The sequence below is a fragment of the Sinocyclocheilus grahami genome, unplaced genomic scaffold (assembly GCF_001515645.1).
Source record: "Sinocyclocheilus grahami isolate Dianchi unplaced genomic scaffold, SAMN03320097.WGS_v1.1 scaffold67.1, whole genome shotgun sequence".
In the NCBI taxonomy this organism is placed as follows: domain Eukaryota; kingdom Metazoa; phylum Chordata; class Actinopteri; order Cypriniformes; family Cyprinidae; genus Sinocyclocheilus; species Sinocyclocheilus grahami.
Genome location: NW_015505246.1, coordinates 1838847 through 1866480, shown reverse-complemented (window position 1 = coordinate 1866480; position 27634 = coordinate 1838847). Strand labels below are relative to the sequence as shown.

Below are 27634 nucleotides of genomic sequence, written 5' to 3'. Positions count from 1 at the left end.
TCTTCAAGTGTATAACCTGATTTCTGTTGTTACAGGAGCTGAGTGCCTAAGGCAGGGGTGGACTCCTGGTGTTGGTGTTTCTTTCACGAGTGCTGGTTGGAGCGTGTGTGTGCGTCACAGGTATAAGTGAAGGGTGTTTTGCTGTATAGGCCGATTGTGCCCTTATCCCCTGCTGTCCAGCCTCGGTTCCTGTACCTTGATTCTTGGATGTCCTTGACGACCCAGGTTGCCCACTGTTGTATTTTGTGAAGTGTGTAATTGAGTTTGTGATATGTGAACTGTTGTGTTTAGTGATTGCTCTTCTACCTCCCTTTATGTAATAAACCTTTTTTTAATTGTAATAAATTACTTTGTATATCTATGTCCCCTGCAAATTTATCATGAGCTGACCAGTGTTGCCTAAAAAGAAATTCATTAAGAAAGATCCCTGGGCAAGACCCAGGGTGGCGTAGTCATGCTAAATTTGTAATCCTTTACTGCTTCGCCACACACACATGCATACTTTTTTGTGCGCAAAAGAAAAAAAAAAAAAAAACGACTTTATTCAACAATTGTTCGTTTTTGTTTTTTTTCTTTTGCGCACAAAAAGTATGCATGTGCAATGCAGCATTTTTCCTCAAGGTGGCACTGTTTGAAACAATGATGACGTGACGTTTCACTCATAATTACAGCAGGCATAAAACAAACGAATATCATCAGCAAAAATTAAACCGATTTGAATGGCTTTACTGCAGAGCAATTACTATACGCAATGAAATATAAATGCCACTGTCATTTGATGCTGGATGTGATTAATAAGCTGCCAGTGATCAATATATTGAATACGAAATCATTGAAAACTATAGTTTTGAGAATATGTTTGAGATCTTGAATATGAGGCAGATGCTGAATGTACTGTTGAAGTGCGCTCTGACGAAGACAGCGATGGTAAAATCATCTGCTCAAATTCAACCCTTTTAAGTTTCAAAAGGTAACGAAATATGCTTTATTTTATTCTTCTGTAATTGTTCTTAAAATATCAAGAGAGCTTTTTGCTATTGCAGCAGTTAGAGATCCATCCGTGCTGGATATATTGGTCCGGGTCGCTAAAGGCCGGAATATGTAATGATTGGCGAAACATTCATGCATTTAAGGGTTAAACCTTTAGTTCGCATACTAGTATTAGTTTTCAAATGACATATATTCACATATTGGAAAGGAAATTGATATCTTGTCAGAAGTATTAGGATATGATGCCTGCCGCAACCTTACTGCAAAGTTGTTAAAAAGTCAGTCGTGCAAACAATTACCAATATTTAGACATGAACCATTTTTCTGACATTTTATATGGACATAAAAATCATGCTTTGAATCAAGATTGTGACATTGTTAATAACCCATCATCTTTGCAACAGGCTTGCGAGTGCGAATCAAGCGATATCTTCTTTTAGATATGTGAAAATTGGAAAACACAGCATGAAAGGATCCTGGCGAGATCAAACATGTATTTTGATGAAGGAATAGAACATTGGGTCACATAAGAGGTGCAACCTCAGCTTTGCTCATATTTCCATTCATTCTATTACTAACCTGTAATACATGCGCATTCTCCTCCCAAACTGTATGAACATCAAACAAGGGTTTGACCCAGTATATACTTATAAATAAACATTAGAGAATGAACTTTACACCCCTGACCCCTGATATTTTGCATGCATTATGTCTGGGATAAATGAAAATGTCAGTGGCTCCTATAGGCTACTGGAGATATATGGACAGTAATATGTAGAGTTAATGGGTTTGAGAAGAACCTTTGGCACTGCATACCTGGGTTAATGGTGTTGTGCGTCCTGTGTGTACAGTTAGCTAAATGGACATCCCTTGAGTCAGCAAATAACATAAATGAGGTGCTATTCATTTGATACAGAATAAATGCCTTGTGGGAAGATGGAAAATAGCCACTGAAAGTAATATAGTGACAAACAAAAAGGCACTGATACGCTTTCTGACAGTTTTATACCTTGACGAGCTTGAATTGACTCCCAGTGAAAGGTCTTTTATCAGTAAAACTGCATATAAAAAGGCAAAATGGCCTGTCAAGAATTGAGAAATATTTGACATCCTGATTAAACACTTTTTACATAACATTCTTCATTTTGTAGTTTCTTGCAGCATATCCTAAAAACCTTACATTGCTCAAAAAATTAAAAGCTAAACAATTAACCTAATCAGGAATGGAGAATTATCATGTCATGCCCGTCACAGAAATAAATTCAAGCCTGATAAATGCTGTGGAGGAATTACTTCTCAGTTCAAGTTGCCCTTGTAGCATTATTGACGGTGTTGTTAGCATTAGATATGTCTTTTACTATTCATCTTCCAATTACATGTGTGGTGCTTGTTGACTTCCAAGTGATTGCTTATGGTGTACCACCATCAAAGATGTTCAGGAAGAAGACAAAACAGAGAGAGAGATTAAAAATGGCTTTTAATGGGTCTGGTAGCACAGACAAAGATCAGATGTGATCCCTTTAGAGTTTAAAATGCTCAAGCCTCCAACCAATATCTAGTACTTAAAATACAATCTGATCAATGAAGAGTGATTTGAAACATTATGAGGTGACTATGCATCATCTTTGATGCAGAAATTAAAGACTGATTGTGTAATCTGTCTTTTGTGCTGCCTGTACTTCTTGCTGAATTAACTTGAATCACAGTCCTTATAAAAAAAAGATTAAAACTTTCATTTGCATAATATCGGATTTCCTTTGCAGTCCTGGCTTTTTCCTGTTTTTCCAGTATTAAAAGTTTAAATAGTAGAACCGGTTTAGAACCCAACTACTTTATCAAACTATAATTACAAAAAGTAGAAATGCAAATGAGTTTCTTGAGGATATTTGTTCCCTGAAAAATGCAATTCAAATTTTTCAAGCATAACTGTCATATACTAAGTAAATTAGAAATGTGCCACAGAAGAGTGTCCTTGTCTTATCCACATGTGGTGCCATTGCTCTTGATTGAGCTTGATCAGCCTCTTATTTTTTTGGATGCTGTTTAAAAAAAAAAGAAAGAAAAGAAAAGAAAAGAAACCAGTTATTAAAATATTTAACAGAAAAAAAAAATCTTGGTTTTAACATGGCAAATTAATATTTGCTTGAATAAGGTTTTGTATAGGTATACAATAGAAATATTAAAAAACACTATACATAGACTACCGTTTTAAAATTTGGGGTCTGTAATTTTTTTTTTATGTATTTGAAAGTAGTCTCACCAAGGCTGCATTTATTTGATCAAAAGTTTAGAAAATTAATAATAGTGAAATTTCATTCCATGAAAAAAAAAAAAAAAAAATTAAAATAATTGTTTTCTATTTTAATGTTTTAAAATGTAATTTATTCCTGGGATAACAAATTTTCAACAGCCACTACTCCGGTCTTTAGTGTCACATGATCCTTCAGAAATCATTCTAATATGCTGATTTGGTGCTCAAGAAACATTTCTTATTATCAATTTTGAAAACAGTCATGCAGTTTAATATTTTTGTGGAAAACATGATACATATTTTTCAGGATTCTTTGAAATAGAAAGTTCAAAAATATTATGTAACAACGTAAAAGTCCTTTATATCATTTTTAATTAATTTAATAAATCTTTGCTGAATAAAAGAATTTGATTAAAAATAAAAAAGTGGAAACATTTCTTATTATCAATTTTGAAAACAGTCATGCAGTTTAATATTTTTGTGGAAAACATGATACATATTTTTCAGGATTCTTTGAAATAGAAAGTTCAAAAATATTATGTAACAACGTAAAAGTCATTTATATCATTTTTAATTAATTTAATAAATCTTTGCTGAATAAAAGAATTTGATTAAAAATAAAAAAGTGTGTGTGTATATGTGTGTTATACGTGTTATATATACAGTGGTGGCCAAAATTATTAGAACACTAGTATTTTTAACAGCTAAAAAAACGGTTTGAAGTCAGTTATTTCTATCTTTTGCTGTATGTCAATAGGAACTATCAGTTTACATTTCCAAACATTCATTTTGCCATTAACTGTAATAATCCAGTGAGATTTTTGTTTGCACAAGGAGTCTGACAACAGCCAGTGCTCCACACAGAGATCTGATCTCACCATCATCCAGTCTGTCTGGAATGACATGAAGAAACAGAACAAACTGAGACAGACTAAATCCAGAAGAACTGTGGCAACGTCTCCAAGATGCTTCAAGAGACCTGCCTGCAAAGCTACCTGAAAAACTGCACCTAGGGCAAAAGCTGCTTTAAACACAAAGGATGCTCACACTAAATGTTGATTTAATTTAGTTAATAGAAGTTAATTGATAAAGAAAATGTATGACAGTGTCCTAATTTTACAGCATTTTTACACAAGTACCTAAAACTTTTAACAGTACTGTAGCTTTGCAGGTAGGTTTCTTGAAGCATCTTGGAGACGTTGCCACAGTTCTTCTGGATTTAGACTGTCTCAGTTTGTTCCGTTTCTCTAGCTAGCGCCCCACAGTCTCTGCCAACTGGTTGAAACAGCACTGAACCACAAAGGCAGCAATTTGAGGCTCACTGCAGAGAGTGGTTCAATAAATGCGGTTAACATCAGCATATTCTGCCCTTTTATTTTTTTTTTTAATTACAGCTCTTAACCTCACTAAAGTGCTGATAATTAACCTACGGTTTTCAGAAAGAATGGAGGAGACTGAAGATATATAACTCTCAGAGGAAAACTGCGTGCCAGGACCTAATGGAATTCACTCCCCCAGAACGTATGTCATCAAATTAAAACACACCACAAATCACAAAAGCTCTTTTTGTAATGATCTCAGAGGGGTATTGGATAGCAACTGGATACAAGTCATGATTTTATTTCCATTCTCTTCAGATGAGCAGCAAAGCACATCTAAAGGGATCAAATATGGAACTATAGGGCTGGCATTGCATTGCTGAAAATGGCTCTCACCTCAGAGACACGATCACTAGACCTTCACAATAATAGGTTGAATGGTGTAGCGATGTACAAATCTTATCAAACTATACTGCTGCACCTTTGCTTTCTAATAAGCATCTGCTCACACGTCTGCACTGCTGCGATATCACACTCAAAGACTCCGTCCAATAGAGCGAGCAGGCTTCCCGAGAGACCGCACAGCCCACAAGCCCCTAGCTTTCTCCTCACAAATACGTTTCTATGGGAATAATTCTCAGACACTGACCTAAGCTGATTTGTCTTTATTTCCTGGAACCTTATTTTGCAGTGCACTTTAGAGAGAGGGGAAATGCACTGCGCTCTCAGAGATGATCCACTGAACCTTATGGGTCGAAATGATCTCTATGTTGACACAAGCTTAAAAAAAATACCATATTTCAGGTAATAAAATCAATTTACATGAGGATGCACCATTAAAAGCACCTTTGGTCCGAAAACAAGGCTCTACAAATAGAAATGCACACGATTACGTATAATGTCTTCAGCATGGAGATAATAACGTCACGTACACAAAATGCACTGGTCAGCTGTAGATCTATTTAGGAGTAGTGAGACTCCAAGTGTTTTTTGGAAAAGATTTGGGGTCGATACTCTGACAACTGTGATATATTTGTTATGATTCTTTAATGGATAGAAAGTTAAACTAAAACAGCATTTATTTGAAATAAAAACTAATAAAAACTTTATCACTTTGAGCAAATAATGCTTCCTTGCTGAACAAAAGTAAAAATTTCACTTAAAAATTCCAAACTGTATTGAATGTATGTGTGTGTGTATTTATTTATTTAGTGTCAGATGTTCAGGTCTACTGAAATACTCACTGCAGCAGCGAGGGCTTGGTCTAAGTCTGCAATAATATCTTCTTCATCCTCCAGACCCACAGACAAACGAATGAGTGTATCACTGATGTCCAGCTCTTTCCTCTCATTCTCAGACACTGAAGCATGAGTCATAATTGCTCTGAATAACAAAAGATGCAACATTATTGGAAATGGAGGTGGATGAAATGTTCCCACAAAAAAGCGTTTTTATTGATTTTGATTTGATTTAAGGATAAATCATGTAACACCGGACAAGCTAAAATATCAAGAAGGCTTAGACAGAAAAAAATTTAAGTGAATTACTTGTGAACCACAAATATCATAAACCTGTCACAATGAAGTTCCAAAAGATGATTAACCTTAACTTCATTACGTTGAAAGCTGATTACTATAACTATAAATGTTCCATTATTTCCTGCTAAATAATCTTCTACAATGAGGCAAACTGCTCAGAAAAGAAAAGTGTCGTTTCTGCAATTTCTTTTTACAGTAACATTAAAGCTCTCACGCCCCCTAGTGGAAATCCAATATAAGCCTCTCAGACTTTTAGGGCTTAAGGGGGTCATAGGATGCTACATGCACTTTTACAAGTTGTTTGAACTGAAATGTGGATTGAGGTGTTCTGTTGTTGGATGTAATCATGAACATAGCAGTCGTCATTTACTCCCGACATCTGAGCCGTTGAACTCGCAGTGGATTACATTTGTTTCTGAAGGGAATGCTCACCCGATCTACATAAATGCGTCTATGTTCGCGCGAATCATTCATGATCCAGCCTCATCTACAGAAGTGAGTATAATGTTTTGTAAAGAATCTTTGCAAACTGCCTTTCCTAATAATGTGCTAATTAGCAAGTTTCACGATGAATGCGGCTAAAGTAAACAGTCTTTCTGAGAGCAGCTCTGAAGAGAGGGGCGGGGTCAGCAGAGCTCATTAACATTTAAAGGAAAATGCTACAAAAACGGCTTGATCTGAAAAGAGCTGTTTTTTGACAGGGTAAAAAAAAAAAAGTTGTTTTTTTACACTACCATTGAGAAATGTTAACCAAACTATGTTACAGACTTTACATTAAGACCCTAAAGAATCACATCAACTTGTGGAAAATGGGCATCCCATCACCTCTTTAAATGAAAAAAAGGTAATATACTTAATGTTTATTTTCTGTATGCTCTGGATTTAAATCAGATTTTCCCTCAGAACAGTCAGTGGATTTGGACATACTTACGGGTGCTCTGCTAGACTCTCATAACCACCAAGACTTTCAGCAAGTGCAAACAACTGAAATGCAAAACACCATATAGTTTTTAAAAAAATGTAAGATGTAAAAGATTTTCAAACTATATGAAGCTTCAAAGCACCTTCAGACTGCGGAGGAAAGTTGAGGCGTGCTCCAGTTTTCCTTTGATGTAGAAAGTGATCATCCCAGGACAACCTGTGCACTGTCTCTTTGTCAGCTCATGCTGAGGGTGGGATGGAAGACCTGAAGGAAAAGAGTCAGTCAAGTCCGACTGGAATATCAGTTCATTTTGAACAACACAGTTAAAGGTTGCCCATAGATGGTATCATACAAATTAAGCACCTACACTACTATTCAAAAGGTTTTCAAAAATTTTTAACATCATTAAAAAAAAAAGTCTATTGGACTCATCCAAACATTTACTATTTTTATATTCAGATGGATTATTTGAGCAATTACCTCTATGTCAAAATCACCCAACATACACTTCTATATGAAGTTACAATAACACCACAGACACCTGGGAAGATGACTCTGTCCACTCTTGGGTCGGCCTCCAGAAACTGTGCCGCGGCCATTGCGTTCTTAAAGTGCTGCTTCATTCTCACGTGGAGTGTCTTCAGACCCCGATTGCACATATAACAGTCAAATGGAGAAGGCACAGCCCCAAGAGCTGAAGTAAACGGGGAGAAAGAGAGAGTAAAACAAACCTTAAAAGTTCTACTTCCACTATGCAGTTGACTCGTTTTTAATGTTACAGTTAGGGATAAATCTCCAATACTGATGTACCGTATTGACCCGAATATAAGACGATGTTTTTTTTCTTGGAAATACATCTGAAAAAACGCGGTCGTCTTATATTCAGGGTCTAGACTTTGACATGTCAGTAATACACCCACAACAATATGTGGCACCAAATACGCATAAAACGAGTGTGACATGAAATACGTAATGTAATGCGTGTTGTAAAGATCGAGAGTAAAAACTAAAGAAAAAGAAAACCTTACAGCTGCATGAGTCGTGACTGTCACGTTAGCCTGATGGGACCAAACTCCCTTCGTGATTTTAAAACGTAAGACAGTACCCAGATTGGAAGACTAAAGTAAGATTTTACTTCTACTGTTAATAAGATTTTGGTAGGCTACTATTAGATGGATAGCCTAAATGTCCTAATTCAGATGGGCTACCTGTTTTTTTTTTTTTTAATGGTATATCAAAAAGCGTACATTTTTTAAATGTGATTGTTGGTACATTTTACCAGTTTTTACCATACTTTCAAAACAAAAATTAAAATAGGAAAAATATGCAATATGAAAATAATTGAAGACAAAATGTGTTTTACTGAGAAAAAACAAGATTTGGTTTTTAAAAAGCCTTTTTCCAAAAGGTGCATCTGGAAAAAGGGGGGTCGTCTTATAATCAGGGTCGTCTTATATTCGGGCCAATACGGTAATTGCAATAAGAACCTAACAGAAAGCACAAGGTTTCACATCAGGACTGTAGCAGTGTGACAGGTGGGAGGTATGGGATGAAGTCGATAACATTATAACTTGCTCAAATTATACGTACAGTGATTAGACCATTTAAAAATCACATTAAAATAAAGGATATAGCAATAATATGCAAGGAAAAAAGTTTTCTTGAAACTATTTCTGAGCCATGTACTTCAAAATCAAGAGGGAATGAAGGAAATTGTCTTTTTCAACGAGACTACATGTAATAACAAAAGGGAAATACTGCCAGCAGATATTAATATAGGATATTACTTTCACTTGAAGACAAGTAATTTTCTTTTCAAGTGAATGAAGTACATTTTTCTTGTCCCTTACAAAAGACCCCCAATAGTGTAGAGAAAAGAACTTCATTCTTGCAAGAATTTCTTCTTCACAGAGTTATATCTGAACATTGCACCTGGTGCCTCTCTTGGGCATGTCACACATCTTCAGCATATTTATGTACATTATAACACTGAGCTGAACCTTTAACATTTTCAGTGATAAGCTCAGCAGGCTATGATTCTTTGGCCTTGAGATTATCTGATTTTAAAAAAAGAAAAGAAATCAAAGCTTATTGTACAGCACCTATCAGTTTTAGCACATCATAAATTTATGTTTTTTATGTCCATTATGGTTTATTAAGATTATAGTTCACATCAGCATTAAAACCTGACAATAATTAAATATATAAAGAAGCATCTGTGCATATCAAAAACACAAAAAAAAAAAAACAGTAATATTGCAAAATGTTATTACAATATAAAATAATGGTTTCTATTTTAATATACTTTAAAATATAATTTATTCCTGTGATGCAAAGATGAATTTTCATAAGCCATTACTCCAGTCTTAAGTGTCACATGATCCTTTAGAAATGATTTTAATATGCTGATTTATTATTAGAATTATCTATTTGTCTACACATACATACACATATATATATATATATATATATATATACACACACACGCATATATAGGCTGTTCTCTATTGTTAGTACTGTCCAATAATTTGGCTCTATTTCAAAGGGCAAAAAAAAAAAAAATCACATGCTATAAACTGCTTGTAAAATACATCTTATATAATCGTACAGCCCTTTTGATCTTGAGTCACAAAGTCATGCCATAAAGAAAAGAGCTGTTCGCAGAAAATTAGGATGTCAACAGATTTTCACACTTTGTCACATCTTAAAGGTTTCGGTTTAAATTAGTAGAGCCTTACCATTCTGCAAAAACTTCAGTCGTTCATAGATGTCATCACGATTGAGAGAAATCAGGCCCATCACAACATCACTGTGTCCTGGAATTACATGGATAATTTAAATTTTGATCAATAAACTTTCAGTTATACAACAGGCTGAAGTAATTTTTTATTTGTTTTTACCGTTCATATATTTTGTTGCAGAGTGCATGCAGATGTCTGCTCCAAGTGCAAGGGGGCGCTGTTCCAGGAATGAGAAATATGGTGAAATAATTGCATCATTATCTAGTTTTTGTATAAGGAAACTCTAACCCTGCACTGGAATCTTATGATACAAGTCAACTGTACACAATGTATTTTTAACTTTATTAACTCACTTTTTAATTAGTAGCATAGCATGAAACATTAAGTCGTTGCTCTCTGGACAAGGTAATGTCACCGAGTTCTCAGAATCTATTATTCATACATCAAAAAACCAGCAGCACTGGGTTATGTATTAAAATAATGCAAATGTTCATACCTGGAAGTAGGCTGACATGAAAGTGTTGTCCACAACAACAATTATGTCCTTGTTGTGCTCATGGACAATATCTGCACATCCCTTGATGTCCACAACCTTCATTGTAGGGTTTGTGGGTGTTTCAATCCATAACATCTGTAGAAATCAGAACATTTAATATGCCAGTTCAGTTAAGAGTGGTAAGCTAATTAGTCATGTGAGCAAATAATTACTCATTCAACCCTCTTTCCCACAGTAATTTTCTAATACTATCTGCCAGGTGTACCTTTGTATTTGGTTTTAGAGCTGCTTTTAGCAACTCTAGCTTTGTGAGGTCAGCAAAAGAGACATCAAAGCCAACTTCCGCAGCTATTTTTCTGAAATACCGATTAGTTCCTGGTGGAAAGAACATGACAGTCTCAGTAAGAATATCAGCTTTTCACTGCATTTTTCTTAAGCCCAACTATCATTTTATTTATTATTAGGAGCAGTAACTCACCTCCATAAACATCATTCATGCACAAAATTCCATCTCCAGCCTTAAAAAGATGTGTGATGGTCAAAGTTGCAGCCAATCCAGAGGCAAGAGCGAGACCTATTAGCAAAGTCAGACAGAGCTTTAGGTTATATCAATGTCATATAACATATCATATGAAAGTGTTGATGATGGACTCACAGTATTGTGCACCATCCAAAGCAGCAACTGCTCTCTCAAGACAGCTTCTTGTGGGATTTCCACTCCTGCTGTACTCAAAACCCTGGCAGATAAAATATTAGAAAAAAGTGAAATTCAAAATGCTTCACATAAACTAGTGTTTTGAATTGTGCAAATAAAATGTCAAATCCACAGAAAACTCTTGAATTAAAAACATACCGTTTGTGGCTCCTTTACAAAGAGACATAGTTAACATGCGAACATATGCATTTACGTCAACCACCTGGCTCTTCTCATGACTTATGTTGTTAATACTCAGTCAACTTGCAGCTTCTTTGTAGATGTAATCAGTCACCACTCTTTTGTCAAAAGGTATCCTATACATTATTGTTTTTGACTGGTTCCAGAGGAGTTTGGTAAGCTAAGACCAGCTTGAAATGACTAAAACCAGCTAATTAAACTTCTTTCAGAAGGCAATTGAGCATAATAATTAAGTACTTGACCTCAACCTGTGGTGTTGTTTAAATGTCAAGTATATTTTGTTAAATCACTGAATTAAATAAACAGGCCTGGCTTGTGGTTGGGATCTTCCAACAAAGTCGATAGGTTCTACATAAAGACACTTAAGCCAGCCTAAATAGTTTGCGGGTCTTTCAGTTTGGATAGGCCAAGTGCCCAATGTCCCTCTAAAACCAGCCAGAACACTAACCTGGTAGACCATTTAAACCCAGTAAGTCAGTTTAGGCTGGTTTTTCAGCAGGATATGAGATGCTTTGTGCTTAGTCACTGTGACATGCACCTACTTACAGTCTTAACTCAAAACCTACAAGTCTTTAATGTAGTTACGCTTGGTAAATTAGTTGGAATTTATAAATAAATGTATAATAATAAAAAACTTCCCTTTCACACAAAGTCCTGTAATTGTTCATTTCACGTCAAATCCATTTAAATGGAAACTGCGAGTGAGAATTGCTGATCAAAGAAACAATCGCGAGCTCTATTATCGCTCGATCAGTACACACATCACAATCTACATACTCAAATATCAAGTTAATACGAAACAACAATTAATATATTCTCAATGTCAAACGCTTACAAAATACCTCAATGACTTACCGCATGCTTCCCCGGTCCGTGTTGTTTAAAGGTAGTAGACAGCGAAATAGGAGGCACTACGGCCCTAGAGTTCCACTGCTCCGGCTCTGAACCAACGTGGATCGCATCAGTAGCGAATGATTTGAAGAGCGGCTGGTAGCCGGCGGCTGAGCTGTCGTTCTGCTTTTGAGAAGCCATGCGTGCTCCGGATATGACTGACGATGAGACACCGGGTCCCTGAGATCACAGACGAGTGAATAGCTCTCTCTCTCTCTTACTGTAAATGTTTTACATTAAACAGGAGGGCTGTAGCAACAAAACCTTTCTACGCCAATCACTGTATGTGTAGTGTAAGGGAATGGAGTGTATTGGTGATCGCGCAGGGGCGTGCCGGGTCACGTGATCAGTGAAATGATAGTGCACTGATGATGCAACGTTTACGTGACAAAACCTAACAGCCGTTCACTGAGTGCGTTCCCAACCATAAAATCCAAGTTTATTTTTCAGATAAGTCTGTCTATCTATCTATCTGTCTGTCTGTCTATATCTATCTATCTATCTATCTATCTATAAGTTAAATACTTAGGTACACTAGGGACGAAATGTTCACCTTAAATGGTAACATCTAAGTTTTGGTTTTGTTCAAGTCAAAAATATAGCCTAATCGCTCAAATCAACCAAAATTAATTAATTTATACCATCAAAACGTAATGTTATGAGTTAAATCAGGTTGAAATAGCTTTTTAAGGTAACTGCAGGCCATCCCCTTTTACAGTGTACAGGTCTAGAAAGTTAGATCTGTACCTTTTATATATTTATTTATGAATGAACAGATTACCAAAAACTTTTGAACACACATCAGGTGTTTGTAATTCCCAATAGGCCTATATCAGACACCAATGTTGTATAACACACTCTTCAGTCCTCAGTCCACTGCATGACAATATTTTTAAAAAGAAATGTGGAACTCTTTGTGTTGCATATTAATTGGTTATGATATAATTTGATAAGGATATTTAGGCTGGACTTTGTAGGCCTAATAGCTACATAATCTCAGATAGCATTGTGTGTCATTAAAAAAAAAAAACAAGAAACATGCAGGGTTGCAGACATGTATTCATCAAATATTTCAAGAAATTAGATGTATTCTAAAATGTCGTATTTTTTAGCATGTAATTTGGTATAATTAACTGTCATGTACATTTTTAAATAAAAAAGTAATTTAAATCGAGTATATGATCTACGCAGTACATGAGACTTTGAACTTTTTTGAACTTTTTTTTAACTGCACACAAGTTACTATAAAAAAAAATAACTTATATTTTTATTTATTTATTTTTTACATTTTATTTGTTCATTTTTATTTTTAAATAAGCGCTTTCCTTACAGTTCCTAAAATCACCAGAAAGTTAAATTCAGGTCTTGGTCTTTCCATGTAGGCAGTTTGGCATGTCATTATGATTTATCAGCCCAAAAGTATGATCTAACAATGAACTGATGTGACAGCAGTTTGATAGTTGTTTGCTGTATCTTCTCCTTATCTGAGGTGTGCTTTAGACACAAATCACATGACGATCTTCAAGTACTTGTTTCGGTGTTTTGCTGCTTGGCCTCATAAGTGTTGTCTCACTCAGTACAAGGTAAATCCTGTGGGTGTGTTTAAATTAGTTCCAGCTCAGGTGACTCTCCTGATTCTGGCTTGATGTATTTGATATGTTGTATACTGTAGGCTATCCTTTAGATTCAAGAACTACATTTGATCTCTTACCATTTAGTTGATGAATGCATAGCAGGAGTGATTGGGGGGAGTGTACATTTACAGACCGTACATTTTCTGAAACGATGACGTCATCAGCCACGTCTCGCCCCTAGTCAGACACCTACGTCACGTAACAGCAACAAAAACATGAAGAAAAACACTGAACGATTGTCTTTTTATTAACTAACATTAAGATAGATTAATAAATTTATTGTTCCATGTTCGTTTGTATACCGCGCGCGAGGTTTATGCGCATAGTCCAAGTCTTCTCCGTTTTTAGTGTATCTCTGTGGCAGATCTTTAGGGAAGATCTGGCTTCATGTGGACGTAGCCTTAATCTTAAGCTTCTTGGTCAAAATAGAAGTTCTCTGGTTTGCCCTGTCTGTTTCATTAGCAGATAAGGATTAAATATTTAATGCATCCAGGCTAGCTACTTTGACTTTTTGTTCTGATGCCTATTTTGGTTTCAAGCATTCATTCTATGTATTTGTAGGTAATTTCAGCCATCCTACTTTATTGAGAGAGAATGAAGTGAACGGTGAAGAAACCAGAGTGCATCAACATCTCAGCAGACACTGCCATATCCTGTGTCATAGAAAACAACCTGCTGAATCAGTGATGTAACATGTAAAACAAGTTGATGTTCTGTAAAGTGAGCAATACGGTAATCAGAAAATGGGACTGAGATCGAAAAAGAAAAAACCGCAAATGTGTAAGTTCTATGTAGGCTACTTGATGATCGGTGTGAATTTGTTATATGACGATCATTCCTTTGTGTTGCAGATGATTCATGTTGCGAGGGCTCTGACATGATCTTGTTCGATGTGGAGCAATGGGCTTCCTTTCCTGAGACTGATGTGTAACATGGTTTGGAAATACTGGGTTAATTCTGCTAACTTTCATAATGCTTGCTTATTAACTGTGCTTGACTGGAAGTGATTCAAAGTTTCATTTCAGAGGATGAATCAGCTTGAGATGGTGCAAACTTCATTCAAAACCATTGGTTTATGCCAGGGGTGCCCAAACTCGGTCCTGGAGGGCCGTTGTCCTGCAGAGTTTAGATCCAACCCCAATTAGACACACCTGAACCAGCTAATCAAGCTCTAGGGCATACTAGAAACTTCCCGGCAGGTGTGTTGAGGCAAGTTGGAGCTAAACTCTGCAGGACACTGGCCCTCCAGGACCAAGTTTGGGCACCCCTGGTTTAAGCTTTTCTTGTATTGATTATCCTCCTTTTTCCATACAATCAGCTAAACGAAAGACCTGCAACTGCATACAATAGAATAAAACATGTCAAGCTAAGAATATGAATGTATCTGTCTTCAAAATACATAGATAAACAGCTCAAACACATTCATTATTAAGTATCTAAAAATATAGCTGAATTATTTAAGATGTTTGGATGAGACACCTAGATGTTTAGACCATGATAAATATCCACAACATGCTATGTTGTTGGGAAAGAGCACAAAAAAACTTTCATAACTTTACCTGTTTAACCTGAAGTAGTTAGACAGGTTGGAGCACAAATGCAGTTACTGTATTTGTTACGGTATTACTAATATATTCCACTGTCATGTCATTCTCTTTATTATCTGTTAAGGGGTTATGTTGAAACTAAATATAATTAAAATATATTCAGCATTGCTGAATGTGGCAGAAAGACCATTTTAGCACTGCATTTTCAATTTTTATATTTTCACAGTGATATTAATCACTGCAATATTTTCAGTATTGTATCAAAGTCAGTGTAAATTAAAGGCCTCGGGGAGACAGAATTTAAATCGTTGTATTGTACATACAACAAGATTTAGTACAAGTACAAACTGTGAGGCACTTGTTCCTGGCAGTAGATCAAATGTCTGTGCACTGTAGTTACCCACAGGCCACACCTACTGCTTTTAATGACTTTTACAAACAGAAGCATAAAAACATCAGTGAAAGTACTTGAGCTTTTTGAGCTTTTAGTTTTATTACTATTTTAACATGCTGAATGGATGTCATGATGATGGTATATTCTTTTTTTGCATCGTGTTACATGAACATGACCACATAATATTAAGAGCCTACTGTAATAGCATTTTTGTAAATAGCAGTTTTAAACATCCTCTACAGCTTTTACTTTTAATGATCTAAATGCAACTGTTACCAAACTCACCTATGTCAGCATATACAGAAGCCTCCTCTGACCCAGCTTTTGTCAACTTCACCCCTGCATGAAAAGAGGGCACAGTTACCATACCAACCCATACAACTATGCACGAAACCTGTGTCACTGAGCCAGAAAACAGAGAGAACCAGAGAGATGTAACTGTTTTTTTGTCCTCCCCTTGCACTCCTTAGACACTGAATGCCTAATTTGTATGGATTAAATTATATATAAGCACTGGTATTCCTCAATTGTTTTCTGCTGGGAAATGTTTTCAATCCTGGAGCAATATTTTTAATAAGTTTTTAAAAAATCCTTCATTTAGTATTCATTACAAAGTAACCTATAATCCTACACTGCACATGAAATTAAAGGACATAAATTAGCCTTGTACAACGTTTCAGTTCACTTGCAAATTAGTTATCATGCCATGTCCAACCTTGCCATTAAATTCAACCTTGATAAATGCTAGTCCTGCTTCTCCATGAAAGCTGTCATTTAAACTTGTGTTGTAGCATTGGATCATTATTAACGTTTTTTACTATTCATCTACCAATCAAAGTTTTTAATCTTAAAGTACTTAAGCAATTAAGTGTTGTTATTCTGTTAACTTTCAATATTAACTAAATGTTGAACAATATTGCTATATTAATACATTTAAATTGAGCTGAAACTTATTTATTTTAATGTTTATATATATAGATAACATTACTCTAATAGTCTGCAGGAAAAAACAAGATTCAACTATTAAGAACAAAAAGAACAGCATTTAATTAAATTAGAAATCTTTTGAAACATAAATACTTTACTGTTACTTACTTTCCTGTGTTTGACAGGCGGCTTTCCATCAGGTCCAAAAACTGAGCAGGTGTTATAGAGCTTTTCTCCATCCTTCTCAGGAATGGAACCTATACAACAAAGACACAGTCATGTAAGGGACATGAAAATAAATGGCATCAAACACGCTGGTTTGTGTCTGAGGGTCTCACCGCCCACTAAATAGACCCCACAATCCCTGGCTGCCTCCGACAACACCCGTGTGGACTCTCCTGGGATCTTCTCAGCATACTCAGCAAAGAACCCGGTTCCATAAGGGGAGTTGAAGCACTCCTGCAAACAAACATATATAATGGATTATTAAATGCATTTTTTTATAAACCAATATTAAAATAGTAGTCATAATTCCCTGGTGGTCTAGTGGTTAGGATTCGGCACTCTCACCGCCGTGGCCCGGGTTTTGGGGGAAGTCGTGGCCTAATGGTTAGAGAGTCGGACTCGGTTCGAGTTTCGTACCAGCAGGGATTGTAGGTGGGGGGAGTGAATGTTTCACGACTGAGATGCCCTTGAGCAAGGCACCGAACCCCCAACTGCTCCCCGGGCGCCGCAGCAAAAAAATGGCTGCCCACTGCTCCGGGTGTGTGTTCACTGTGTGTGTGTTCACTGCTGTGTGTGTGCACTTTGGATGGGATAAATGCAGAGCACTAATTCCGAGTATGGGTCACCATACTTATAACCCTTGTCCTGCCGCCTCCTTCACAAGTTTTTGTGCTCTTCCCAAGTTGTCCGCCTTGATCTTTGACACATGTAATTGAACCACAGCCAGACTAAACTCTAGGGGGCTGAAGAATAATTGTTTGTTTATTAACTGCAGCAGGATCAATGATTCACAACACTTTCAACGTGAGATGCCCTTGAGCAAGGCACCGAACCCCCAACTGCTCCCCGGGCGCCGCAGCAAAAAAATGGCTGCCCACTGCTCCGGGTGTGTGTTCACTGTGTGTGTGTTCACTGCTGTGTGTGTGCACTTTGGATGGGATAAATGCAGAGCACTAATTCCGAGTATGGGTCACCATACTTATAACCCTACAACTTTTGCACCTTGTCCTGCAGCCTCCTTCACAAGTTTTTGTGCTCTTCCCAAGTTGTCCGCCTTGATCTTTGACACACGTAACTGAACCACAGCCAGACTAAACTCTAGGGGGCTGAAGAATAATTGTTTGTTTATTAACTGCAGCAGGATCAATGATTCACAACACTTTCAACAAGCAGTCTCTGGATGAATTACTGGATTTTGTTTTGGGACTGCACTTTTGTCAAGGGAGGTGCAGTCAAAACAAAGTTTTTAGTTTCATTGTAGTTTTGAATGACTGAAGTTAAATGCACAGTCAAAACATGATCTGTATGAACCACATCTGCAGTCAAAACATAATATTTTAAAAGTATTTTTACATTTTAATACTCCAGTCATTACTCCAGACTTGCAGCATCACAGGATCTTGTAATGAATTACAGTTTTCCTTCTTAATGTTCGCTCATTTTGAATATGGGCAGACTCAGATGACACTGAGACATTGTTAAAAAACACATTCACAAATGATACGATACATATAGAGGGTTATGTCCTTAGAATAGATGGCTTTTCAATTATTGGCTATTCAATTATTTCTGCAAAACCAAAAGACAAGCCATCACATTGCTCATTGATTTGCTTCACAATTGCACCAAATCTGAACAGGTTTTAATGGATGATTTAAACTGGGACTGGATATCACAATCATGAGACCCACTCAAGGACATTTTTAACTCTCCTTGTCTGGACCAATTTATCAATTCTCCAACCGCATTATATTAAAAAAATTAATCTTCTTTACTTGATGTTGTTTAAACAAATGTACCACATGGTGTCTCTGCAGCTGGAGTTTCTTTTATAACAATGTCAGTAATCACTGTGAAATACTTTATGTGAGAAATTTTTCAACGCATAAGAGTAGACCTCGTTTTATTTATAAAAGACAATTTAGACATTTTAATGAATAAGCTTTTTCCACAATGTGTGTAACAGTGATTCATAGAATAAGCTTAGGAATATTTTAAATACCCCCCTTAGCTTTCTGTGATAATCATGCTCCTTTCAGAAGATTCAGGATAAGTGACAGAAACAACCCTTCGTTTAATGAATCCATTTCAGCCTTTATTAGACAAAAAAAATCATGCATAGCCATTAAGCATAAGCAAAGAAAACAGTAGACTGAACACATTATAGAACATTAAGAAATAAGTGAGATTATTATATTAATTTGATAAATTAAAATATAATTGATCTTGTTAAATTCTGGAAACTGTCTAAATCACTAATAGATATATGCTTTAAAAAAAACAGGTTTCCTGACTTTTTAAAAGTGAGTCAGAGTTCATTTAAAGGCAAATATTGCAGACACTTTTAACTATGGTAATTTGGTGGATCACGATTTTAAGGGAAATGAGTCAGTTGCAAGGTGCCCTTCTTAATTATTTTCTTTTAACTCTATTTCAGCTACAAGTTCATAAAGCACTTTTGAGCCTAGACTGTAAAAAATCTGGCATACCTAATAAAATAGAAAACTACGTTTTAAAAATTTCAGAACCTATTGCTTCTATATTTAATTTGAGTTTACCCTCCAGTGTTATTCGGCAATGGTCCTCCTGCTATTAAATGGTGGAGACCCTTCTGAATTAAATAACTATTGTCCTATTTCTAGATTGTCTGTTTTGGAAAAAGGTTTTGTAAGTGGTCAATTAAAAGAATGTTTATCTCAACATAATATTTTGAGTGAATTTCAGGTTTTAGATCAGACAACAACACTATACTGTGGCTTTGCTAGTTACAAAGGAAATCATTATTAAATCTTAAGTAAGAAACAGCACAGTGTGGCCTTATTTGCTGATTTGTCCAAAGCCTGACTCTGTAAATCATAAACTACTATTACAGAGGCTTAAATCTATAGGCTTAGGTGAAACGGCTTTGATTTGTTTCAAGATCTCACTGAAAAACTTAATGTATTTTGATAGAGAATTATTCTTCAGCCTTATTAACAGTTAAAAAGGGTGTACCGCAAGGGTCTATTTTGGCTCCGATTTTATGTTCTATATTTATAAAAGTTCTAGGCCAAAGAATAAATTTGACTGAGTTACATTTTTTATGCTGATAACACCATTACTTATATAGTTGCACCTTCTTTGAATCAAGACATAGAATTTCTGCCGGATTCTTTTCATTCACTACAGCTTCCACTGATAAAATATAAATTGGCCTTAAAATGCCAAAACTTCTAAATCTATTTTCTCCAAGTCATACTTAGACATTTGTCTTGTCTATCTCTAACACTGAAGGTATAGAGTCTTATCTCTCAAAGTTGGCTTTTAATGTACACATTTGGTAGCTTGTCTCCCATACGAAGCCAGGAAGAGGATCGTACAAAGCTCTTTTTGTCAGTATTAGATTAAGGTATTGTGTTGTACATGAACACAAATTCATCCTTACTGAAAAAGTTGGATTGTGACTCTGCAGGTTGGTCCTGCTTATGTCAAAGAAGGAAAATGTATATGTTATTATTTGTTGCAAACTTACTACTCGCATCTCTAGTCTTATATCATATTACTATAACAAGTCCATCTTTACTAGATCAACTACTGTTATTCATTTGAATGTTCCTATGTTAAAAGTGCTTTTTCTTTTTATGCACCCTGGTTATGGAATAACATGCAAGCCGTCATTTTTCTTAGAATCAATTCCATTTACTGCAGGCTGCACTGAAGGAATCATGTTGCTATTATCATTGATCTTTCATATATTTAATTGTATTTGTTGTTTAAATTGTGTATTGTGTTCTTTATGTGAAACTTTATGTAGCCATCTTGACCAGGACTGCCTGGAAGAAGATATTCTATTTCTCAATGGGACCTTCCTGGTAAAAGAAAGGATAAATAAAATAAATAAATATCCCCCAAAATTCATTTTAATGTGCTGATTAACTTCTAAAAAAAAGTTAATATTATAAACTAGAAAACAGTATACTTCTTAATATTGGTGGAAAGTGCTATACATTTTTAGGATTCTTTAAAGAATCGTTAAAAAGAACAGTATTTATTTACAATATAAATCTTTTGTAATTTTATAAATATCTTTACTGTAACTTAGAACAAAATAATGCTTCCTTGCTGAAATTATAATTTCACTCAACAACAAAAAAAACCTATTGACACTGAATGTTTATAAAATGTATACATATTTCTTATCAGGTAAGGCTGTGCAAAAATGAAATGTGTTCTGAAATACTCACTGCAGTACGGAGGGCTTGGTCTAGGTCTGCAATAATATTTTCCTCATCCTCCAGGCCCACAGACAAACGAATGAGCGTATCACTAATGCCCAGCTCTTTCTTCTCATTTTCAGGCACAGAAACATGAGTCATACTTACTCTGGAAAAGAAAAAGTGCACCTTGGGAAATGGAGTTGGATGAAATGTCACCTCAAAAAAGGGTTTTTGGTTGATTTTTATTTGATTTTCCCATATAAAATCATAATGATACCCGACAAGATACTGTATCAAATTATTTAACAGAAATAATGGAATTAGTGAATTACTTGTGAACCATAAATATCATAAACCTGTCACAATGATGTTTCAAAAGATAAGGTGTTCAACAATTAGACAGTTCAGACAAGAAAAGTGTTGTTTTTGCATTTCTTTTTACTACAACATTAAAGCTCTCACGCCCCCTTGTGGCCATCCAAAGGTTTTTTTGGGCTCACACTCATCCACATGCCTTTCACAAAAACAGTGAACATACTTTATATATTTTTTTCTATATGCGCTAGAATTAAATATAACATTTTCCCAGAGAACAGTCAGTGGATTTGGACATACTTACGGGTGCTCTGCTAGACTCTCAACACCACCAAGACTATCAGCAAGCGTAAACAACTGAAATGCATAAAACAATATAAAATTCTTTAAACATGTAAGGTGTAAAAGATTTTCAAACTATATGAAGCTTCAAAGCACCTTCAGACTGCGGAGGAAAGTTGAGGCGTGCTCCAGTTTTCCTTTGATGTAGAAAGAGATCATCCCAGGACAACCTGTGCACTGTCTCTTTGTCAGCTCATGCTGAGGGTGGGATGGAAGACCTGAAGGAAAAGAGATGATCAAGAGTCAATCAAATCTGACTGGAATCTATCAGTATCAGTTCATTTTGAACAATCCAGTTCAGTGTTGCCCAGAGGTGGTATTATACCAATGAAACATGTAAACTACTATTCAAAAATGTGATGTCAGTAAGATTTATTTTAAGAATTTGTTTTTACATTTACTCACATTACAGGATACCTACAGGACACATTAACCTAATCAAAGTGACAGTAAAGATAAATTAAAGAATAAAGAATAAAATAAATGTTATTCTTTTGAACTTTCTATTTATCAAAGAATTATGAAAAAAAAGATTAAACAACAGCCATTTTCAACTGTAATAATATCAATTATAATAGAATTATAATAATTATTTAAGAACTTGTTATAAGAAATGTGTCTTGAGCACCAAATTATCATATTAGAATGGTTTCTAATGGATCATGTAACACTAAAGACTGCAGTAATGGCTGCTGAAAATTCAGATTTTCCATCACAGGAATAAATTATGTTATCATTATATTCAGATGGGTTATTTGAGCAACGTGTCAAAATTGCCTAACATACATTTCTATATATAGTCACAATAATATCATAGACAGACACCTGGGAAGATGACTCTGTCCACTCTTGGGTCGGCCTCCAGAAACTGTGCCGCGGCCATTGCGTTCTTAAAGTGCTGCTTCATTCTCACGTGGAGTGTCTTCAGACCCCGGTGGCACATATAACAATCAAACGGAGAAGGCACAGCCCCAAGAGCTGAAGAAAATAGAGAGGAAGAGAGATGAAAATAAACCTTTTACTTCTGCTATGCGCTAACTCATTTTTTGCATTTCAATCAGGCATAAATCTGCAATGTATTATAATTGCTAAAAGAACATAACAGAAAGCCCAAGGTTTAATCATCACATCAGGACTGTAACAGTGTGACAGGTGGGAGGTATGGGATGAAATAGGAAAAAATATTATTTGCTCAAATTATACATAGTGATTACACATGTATTTCGTAGTGAGACTACACTACTGTACACGCAATAACAAAAGGGAAATATCAGCAGCAGATATTAAAACAGGATATTACTGATATTACCTGAAAGACAAGTAACTATTTTTAAATTAATTTAAAAAAAATCTTGTTCCTTACAAAAGACTCCCAATAGTGTAGATAAAAGAACTTCTTTCTTGCTAGAATTCCTTGTTCACAAAGTTATATTTGAACATTCTACCTGGTGCTTGTCTTGGTCATGTTAAAACACATCTTCAGCATATTTATGTACATTATAACACTGAGCTGAACCTTTAACAGTCTTTGATGATAAGCTTAGTGGCCTATGATTCCTTGCCCTTCTGATTATTAAAAAATATATTGAAGCTTATTGTACAACACCTGGGCATATCGTAAACAGTTGATTTTGTGTGTGTAGACAGACAGACAGACAGACAGATAGACAGATAGATAGATAGATAGATAGATAGATAGATAGATAGACAGATAGACAGATAGACAGATAGATAGATACACATGTATTTCGTAGTGAGACTACACTACTGTACACGCAATAACAAAAGGGAAATATCAGCAGCAGATATTAAAACAGGATATTACTGATATTACCTGAAAGACAAGTAACTATTTTTAAATTAATTTAAAAAAAATCTTGTTCCTTACAAAAGACTCCCAATAGTGTAGATAAAAGAACTTCTTTCTTGCTAGAATTCCTTGTTCACAAAGTTATATTTGAACATTCTACCTGGTGCTTGTCTTGGTCATGTTAAAACACATCTTCAGCATATTTATGTACATTATAACACTGAGCTGAACCTTTAACAGTCTTTGATGATAAGCTTAGTGGCCTATGATTCCTTGCCCTTCTGATTATTAAAAAATATATTGAAGCTTATTGTACAACACCTGGGCATATCGTAAACAGTTGATTTTGTGTGTGTAGACAGACAGACAGACAGACAGATAGACAGATAGATAGATAGATAGATAGATAGATAGATAGATAGACAGATAGACAGATAGACAGATAGATAGATAGATAGATAGATAGATAGATAGATAGATAGATAGATAGATCCTTACCACTCTGCAAAAACTTCAGTCGTTCATTGAGGTCATCACGGCTGAGAGAAATCAGTCCCATCACAACATCACTGTGTCCTGGAATAGCATGGATAACTTTAATCAACAAACTTTCAATCTTAAAATTCAATCTAATTAACCTTAAGTGAATCTTTTTATTTGTTTTTACCATTCATATATTTTGTTGCAGAGTACATGCAGATGTCTGCTCCAAGTGCAAGGGGGCGCTGTTCCAGGAATGAGAAAAACAGTGAAATATTTAAATCAGTATTTAGTTTCTGTATAAGGAAACTCTAACCCTGCACTGGAATCTTCTAAATGATACTAAAGTATTGTACTCAATGCTTAACAAAAGGTACATTTAACTTAAATCACTTTTTAATTAATAGCATAGTGTGAAACATTAAGGTATTGTTCTCTGGACATGGCAACTTTGCTTTAACACCAGCAGCACTGGGTTATGTATTAAAATAATGTAAATGTTCGTACCTGAAAATAGGACGACATGAAAGTGTTGTCCACAACAACAATTATGTCCTTGTTGTGCTCATGGACAATATCTGCACAGCCCTTGATGTCCACAACCTTCAATGTAGGGTTTGTGGGCGTTTCAATCCATAACATCTGTAGACATTATTTGAAATTAAATATTTAATATGCCATTTTAGTTAGAGTGGTACTTCCCAAATATAATTAACATGTTATTGTCAGGTTTAATCAGGTGAGCAAATATTTCCCCATCCACCCATTTTCCCACTGCATTTTTTAAATGCTTTCTCTGCCAAGTGTACCTTTGTATTTGGTTTTAGAGCTGCTTTTAGCAACTCTAGCTTTGTGAGGTCCACAAAACAGACAGCAAGGCCAAATTCCGCAGCTATTTTTGATAAATACTCATTTGTTCCTGGTGAGAAAAACATGGAAGACTCAGCAAGACTCAACTAGTATCAACTATCATTTTATTTATTATTAGGAGCAGTAACTCACCTCCATAAACATCATTCATGCACAAAATTCCATCTCCAGCCTTAAGAAGATGTGTGATGGTCAAAATGGCAGCCGTTCCAGAGGCAATAGCGAGACCTATTAGCAAAGTCAGACAGGTTATGGCAATGTCACATAACATATAAATGTGTTGATGATGGACTCACAGTATTGTGCACCATCCAAAGCAGCAACTGCTCTCTCAAGACAGCTTCTTGTGGGATTTCCACTCCTGCTGTACTCAAAACCCTGGCAGAATAAAATAACGGGGGGGGAAAACTTGGAATTCAAAATACTACACATAAACTAGTTTTTTTTTATTGTATATAAAATTTAAAATCTGTGAATGAGGAATTAACAAAAAATACATTTAAGAGGTCAAATCTAAGTAAACACCAAGTTAAAAAGTACAGTACCGTTGGTACTGTTATTTTGTGGTGTAACTTCTTTATAAAGGCACACAATTCACAAGGGATCATGACTCATGTTGTTGTTGAGTAAATTCAGTCAAAGTTCAGTCAACTTTCAGTCAATGCAGCATCTTTGCTGATGTAATCTGTAACCACTCTTCTGTAAAGGTATCTTATTCTTTGTTGACCAGTTCCAGAAGGGTTTGGGTCTAGGAGACTATTTTAAATCAGCTAACCCCAGCTTAAACTAGCCAAACCCAAATAAACGCTTTAATGCAGGGCAAGAACTTCACCTTAACCTGCGGTGTTGTTTAAATGTCCAATTTTGTTAAATCATCCAATGTTAACACAAATAGGCCTGGCTTGTAATTTGCAAAATGAAGCCTGCTGGAAACAACAAACCTACATATTTAAATATCGGTCTAATACGATACACCAATTAATATATTCTCAATATCAAATCCTTACAAAATACCAACCTCAATGACTTACCGCATGCTTCCCCGGTCCGTGTTGTTTAAAGGTAGTAGACAGCGAAATAGGAGGCACTACGGCCCTAGAGTTCCACTGCTCCGGCTCTGAACCAACGTGGATCGCATCAGTAGCGAATGATTTGAAGAGCGGCTGGTAGCCGGCGGCTGAGCTGTCGTTCTGCTTTTGAGAAGCCATGCGTGCTCCGGATATGACTGACGATGAGACACCGGGTCCCTGAGATCACAGACGAGTGAATAGCTCTCTTAAACTGGAGGGATTATAGCAACAAAAACCTTCTACCAATCACTGCATGTGTAGTGTAACGGAATGGGGGAGATTGGCGATCACGCAGGGGCGTGCTAAGAAGGTCCAGGGTTCAGCGCATTTATAGATTTTGTTGTTGTTATTTATTTATTTACTTACTTACTTACCTATATTTTATTGAACTAAATTAAAGTACAAACCTTATAACGGCGGTTTGTTATAATGTGTAAAGAGATTTTTTGAAGCCAAAATTCCTGTAAATTCACTGGAAGAACAACATCTTTCTCACTGGACCTGCATAAATTGTTCTCCTAAGAAGTTATTGCATGGATAAATGTCAGTTATATTTATATTTATCAATATTTCTATGAATGTTTTCTTTTTTGCTAATTTCTTTGTATTGGGTGACCATAATACCCAAATATTTAACTTCTGTTTTAACCTCTACCTCTGTGTTACTGATTGAGCTAGCTGGTTGATCATTCAAAGCAAAAAATGCACACTTTTATTAATGTTGAATATAACTCCTGATTCTTTAGAGAATTGGTTGATTAAATGTAGCCTAGTATTGTTAAAAATTTGGTTTTCATCTTTTAAAAACAAAATTGTGTCATCTGCGGACTGTTATTAAGATGTTTTTCTCTATGTTAAAGCCTTCAGATCCGTCATTCTTTATCATAATGGAAAACAGTTCAGCAACCGTTATAAATCTTGAGCAAGCCATATTCTAAAGATGCACAACTGTTAATATCATTATAACGTTTACTAATTAGATTTGTGAATTTCTGTCCAAAACCAAAATGATTTCTAAAGGGATGTTCTAATTAATCAAAAGCTTTGTAACACTTTAGAAATACATTGAAGCCATTCTCTCATTCTCTCACAAATCAAGTACCAATCTTATGCTGTTATGAATAGATCTTTCACCAAGAAAGCTAGATTGAGTTTCATTTATTATCTAGGACAAGCCTTTTTCATTCTAGGTGCAGTAATTCCAGATAATAATTTATAGTCACTGTTGAGAAATGTAATAGGTCTAATAATCTTTTATTATTGCTTAGGGTTAAATATTATTAGGCCTTGCTGCATGGTTGTTATTAACTCCATTATTGAATTGTTTTGAATAACAAATGTCTAATATCTTTCCTGAAAATTCTATAAATTTCGGTGTGAGCCCATCAGTACCATGGGATTTATTCAAGCTGCACATCATCCAAGTCCTTAATTTAGACTCACAAAATTCTTCAAATGAATCACACACCACGATAAATGACACTATCTAACATCACAGATGTGGCACTAAGATATACTAACATCTAGGTCACACAAACAAAGTATATAAGCATGTCTTAAGCATAATTACTAATCAAATCTAAGGAAGAAGCATATAGATAAATGAAGGGTCATTGATGAATGTGAACAAATATATACGGTTGAGCAAAGATTAGACTTAAATGATTATAAAAGAAGATATGAAACAGCATATAAGAAAGCAAACAAACAAACAAAACATTTTAATTATTTTTAAATTCATTTAAAAAAATTATTTATATATATATATATATATATATATA

The 27634-nt window shown here is 35.4% G+C and overlaps 2 protein-coding genes across 5 annotated transcripts; both read right to left on the bottom strand.

Annotated features, from left to right (window-relative positions):
* Positions 1–2450: 2450 nt before the first annotated feature.
* Positions 2451–12390, bottom strand: LOC107585163 (cystathionine gamma-lyase-like). Its single transcript, XM_016272059.1, has 12 exons — positions 12008–12390; positions 10913–10994; positions 10736–10831; positions 10523–10632; positions 10258–10392; positions 9921–9978; positions 9759–9836; positions 7562–7714; positions 7163–7284; positions 7030–7082; positions 5805–5943; positions 2451–3029 (listed from the first exon to the last, which is right to left on the bottom strand). Exons 1-12 carry the CDS (start codon positions 12182–12184, stop codon positions 3015–3017), a joined length of 1218 nt encoding a protein of 405 aa, XP_016127545.1. The 5' UTR covers positions 12185–12390; the 3' UTR covers positions 2451–3014.
* Positions 12391–15903: 3513 nt separating this feature from the next.
* LOC107585162 (cystathionine gamma-lyase-like) lies at positions 15904–26123 on the bottom strand. Of its 4 annotated transcripts, XM_016272054.1 has the most exons (14): positions 25815–26123; positions 25080–25161; positions 24916–25011; positions 24723–24832; positions 24421–24555; positions 24101–24158; positions 23932–24009; positions 22449–22601; positions 21720–21841; positions 21586–21638; positions 20994–21132; positions 16884–17004; positions 16714–16802; positions 15904–15957 (listed from the first exon to the last, which is right to left on the bottom strand). In XM_016272054.1, the coding sequence occupies exons 1-14, from the start codon at positions 25989–25991 to the stop codon at positions 15952–15954; spliced, it is 1419 nt and encodes a 472-aa protein (XP_016127540.1). In that variant the 5' UTR covers positions 25992–26123; the 3' UTR covers positions 15904–15951. The 4 variants fall into 4 exon arrangements, with proteins under 4 accessions (XP_016127540.1, XP_016127543.1, XP_016127541.1 ...); XM_016272057.1 differs by lacking the exons at positions 15904–15957; positions 20994–21132 and having other exon boundaries at positions 16727–16802; positions 25815–26121; XM_016272055.1 differs by lacking the exons at positions 15904–15957; positions 16714–16802; positions 16884–17004 and adding an exon at positions 17765–17868 and having other exon boundaries at positions 25815–26122.
* Between the last annotated feature and the right edge of the window lie 1511 nt (positions 26124–27634).